Source organism: Condylura cristata, unplaced genomic scaffold (assembly GCF_000260355.1).
Source record: "Condylura cristata isolate star-nosed mole 26May11 unplaced genomic scaffold, ConCri1.0 scaffold00007, whole genome shotgun sequence".
Taxonomy (NCBI): domain Eukaryota; kingdom Metazoa; phylum Chordata; class Mammalia; order Eulipotyphla; family Talpidae; genus Condylura; species Condylura cristata.
Window position 1 is genome coordinate 33,750,188 of NW_004567108.1, and position 3,705 is coordinate 33,753,892.

General features: G+C 39.9%; 1 protein-coding gene across 1 annotated transcript in view; it reads right to left on the reverse strand.

The window, feature by feature from the left end:
• The window catches only part of CMYA5 (cardiomyopathy associated 5), an 81,318-nt gene that overhangs the window by 48,223 nt on the left and 29,390 nt on the right, over positions 1-3,705 (reverse strand). Inside the window, exon 2 of the mRNA XM_004678437.2 lies at positions 2-2,147. Within this exon, the coding sequence (XP_004678494.1) occupies positions 2-2,147 (2,146 nt within the window). The remainder of the gene's footprint in view (position 1; positions 2,148-3,705) is intronic.

A 3,705-nucleotide genomic window follows, 5' to 3' on the forward strand; every position in this document is an offset into this window, starting at 1 on the left:
TTTCTGAGGTCTTCTCAGTTGTGGATGGTGGGAGAAAATGTTCAGATGCAGGAGCTACCTCCGAGGAAAGCAACCCAGTGTCTTCCTTCCCTCCTTCTGACAGAAGCTTGTGCTCAGAAGCACCTTTTGGTTTTAATGGGGACTTATGGTCAACTGTTTCCTTTAGCAACTGTTTTGTTGAATGTGATGGAGTTGAATATTCAGAAGCAGATGCGGAATCTGGTGTGTGATGCCCACTTTCTGAGACCTCCTCCTCAGACAGGGCCATGTGTTCTGGGGTAGCTGTAGAAAACAGTGATGACTGGCCTTCTGAAGTTTTGTCAGTTGTGGATGGTGGGAAAGAGTATTCAGATGCAGAGGTTGAAACTGGAGAGTAAGGCTCAAGGTCCTCATTCTCTTCTGATAACACTTCAGCTTCAGATACAGCTTTAATACTGGATGGAGATACTGACTTGATTTCTTGCTTCTCTAGTTCATGGTTCAAATCCTGAGGGACTGAATATTCTGACACAAAAGCAGAATCCACAGAAACAGATTCACTTTCCTCCTTTTCATCCTCAGACAACACGACATGTTCAGGTGTAGGTGTGAGTTTTGAAAGAATGGGCTGCTCTTCCTTTTGCTCCTCTTCTGGGACCAAAGGTGGTGGGAAGGACTTCTCAGAAACAAGTGGACTTTCTGGGTAATCTAGTTCTATGACCTCGTCTTCTCCTAAGTTAGAATCTTCAGGTTCAGGGGTAGCAGATAATGGTAGATAAGTTTCTGTTTCTTTCTTCTCTGGTTTTTCTAGCACTAGAGATTCAGCAGGAGAAACAGATGGCTCAGGCACGTTTTCTTCATTCTCTCCTCTGACATTGAGATGAGAGGAAGTCAGTTCTTCAGAGACTGATTCTGCCCTTTCTACTGAAGCCAAGTCCAGTTCATCTCTCTCCAGGCCAAACCCTTCCTGAGAAGATGCTATCAGACCTGGTGATGTTGTTTCCAGAGATGCCTTCTCTGCCTCTAGGAAGACAGAATGTTCATCAGGATACATGTCTTCCATCTTTTCCTCATCCATTGACAGTGGTGAGACTGCAGATTCAAGCCCTGAATTTACAGTTTCCTGTAAATCAGGATCAAACTCTTCCTTTGCTGTTTCCAGGAATACAGTTTGAGATGAATCAGGTGTGAGAGAGGAAGGCTCCATCTCACTGGATTTTTCTTCATCACCTGGCACGGATGTTGGAGCACCAAGCTCTTCTTGTTCTGCTGTGTCGTTATTCATAAAAGAGGAAGCTGTATGACTGTTGGCAGATGTGCCCTTTTGGGGAGAATCAATATGCATTTTCTTTTGATCTTCATGACTGAATAAAGAGGTCAGGGACTTTGACCCTGTGGAAGAAGGTGCACCTTTCCAAGGTGAAGCAAGATCTTTTACTTTATCATCTTCTACATTTTGGTCTACTAATTTGCCTTTTTTGGAAACTATGTTAGAATCACTATCTGGCTCTAGACTAATGGATGCATCTTTCCCCTTCCTATAATGTATTTCCTTAATTACATAACCCTTTGGTAATGTTCCATAAAACTGTAGAGGAATTAATTCTTCTTTAACCGAATTAAACATCTTAATTTTATATTGTACAGTTCCTATGTAGACTGGCTTTAACACAAATGGCTTATGTTCTTTGTATATTGCCCCAGTAATAGGAGGTGTATTAGAGGTGGTCTTCTTTTTTCTCATTGTATCATAAATGCCAGTAGATGACATCTCTTTTTGAGTGTTTAGCTCCTGGATTTCTGAAATTAAAGGTTTCTCTTCTTTGTTTTCTGGAACATTTTGAGATTGCAAAGAATTTCTTTTTTTGTTGCTTTTCCGGCGTAATGATGGTGAGCCATGCTTTGATTTAGGCCTTCTTTTCCGAGTCTTTTTGACTTCATCCACGATGAAGGAAACATTCCCTGGAGGAGAATTCAAAGTTGACCCTTCCAGGCTACCCACTCCAGAAGTCTGACTTTCTTCTGAAGCCCAAGGAGTGGAAGACCTACTTGAGTTGGTCTCCCAGGTTATTCCACTATCTTCCTGTTGAACTGTCACCATGGAAAAGGAGGGGTCAGAGATGATACACTTCTCTTTGGTCTTGTACTCTTCATCCCGGTCTGATAACCTACAGTAAATAATAGTAATATTAATAATTGCATATAGTAACCAGGTAAAGAATTAACATAAAATTAAAATATGTAAGTATAACTATTGCTATCCATATAAAAAATGAACCTATACAAAATATAGGTAAGTATACATTTTAAATATGTAAGCCAGGATGCTAACTATAATAGCATGTCCTAGACTGGAATAAATCAATATCCTGCAAACTCAAAAAAAAATTAAAAGTTAAATTCCTCTATCAGGATTGATCCTCTGGCATCCATGTCACTCAACTCACTCTGGACCTTCATAACAGCAATTACATCCTTGCTCTTCTGTTAACAGCTTACCTAGCTTTTATCGTGTCACCCCTCAATTATTCCATCAGCATTTTAACTGGTCAGCTGATACCACATTAACCTGCCACTCTCTCTTACTAGCAACCTTGCCTGTCTTCAAACTAACTTTTCTAAAAATTTTCATCACTTCCTGCTAAAAATCTCTAAATTCTTTAGACTTGTAGAAAAAAAAGTTCAAATTCTTTAGCTCTCTGATCCTAGCTGACCTTAATTTCAAATACTCATTTTGCCTTATCCTTAAAGGCACATTTCCATTGTGAGTATATAAGTCACTCTCTGGCAAATATAATATGGGAACCCTGAATCACTGACTATAGGAAAATCACAAAAAATGTCAGCCTACTATGCTGTACTATTCATCTATGAGCCAGAGATTTTCATAGCCAGCTCATGAAGTTGTTGGGAGGATTAAATTACCCTAGGGAAAGCGCCTGGCAAGTAGTAAGTGCTGTATTCCCACTGTTCCTCCATTTAGACAGCCTACCTACCACCTCACTCCACCTTTTCTGCATCTAAAATTCTATATACTCTTCAAGGCTTATCTTGAGAACTTCTACTGTTAGTATTCCTGGTCATTATTTGTTATCATTTTTATAAATCTTAAGCTCAAGATTAAAACTCCAAAGTCTATATCCTTGAATTCCTGCATATGTTGAGAGTTTTCTCAGGAAGAGGCTCTCTTGCACTTGGAGTTTATGTAAGAGACTGAACACACCACTCTTCAGCTGTTTTACTTTTCACGTAGGAGATAGGATTCCAAGGGCTATGCCCTATATTCACCCACTTTAGGAATAGGGCTAAAATTTTGAGCTAACTACAAACCACGGACTGACTTATGTTCTTTCTATAACAATAAGACCAAAGGAAGAAAAGAAAAACAAAACAAACAAACTTCAAATCTAAAATTTAGTAATTGTGACTATAAAATGTTTTAAAAACATAGTTAAAATAACTGTCTTTTGCTATTTATTTTCATTCTTTACTGCTGATATCAGTGGTTCTCAACTTTGGACACAGGTATGGGGAGCATTTAAGAAATGCAGATACTGGGCCCTCTCTAGTGGCGCAGCGGGTTAAAGCACAGCACTAAGAAGCTTAAGCCACTTCTGCATGAGTTCGATTCCCACCTGCCCCGGGGAAGATCCACATGGCGAGGCAGACCTCGTTGAGCTGCCTATTCTGCTCCCCTCTCTGTCTCTGGTGAGTCCTCTCAACCTC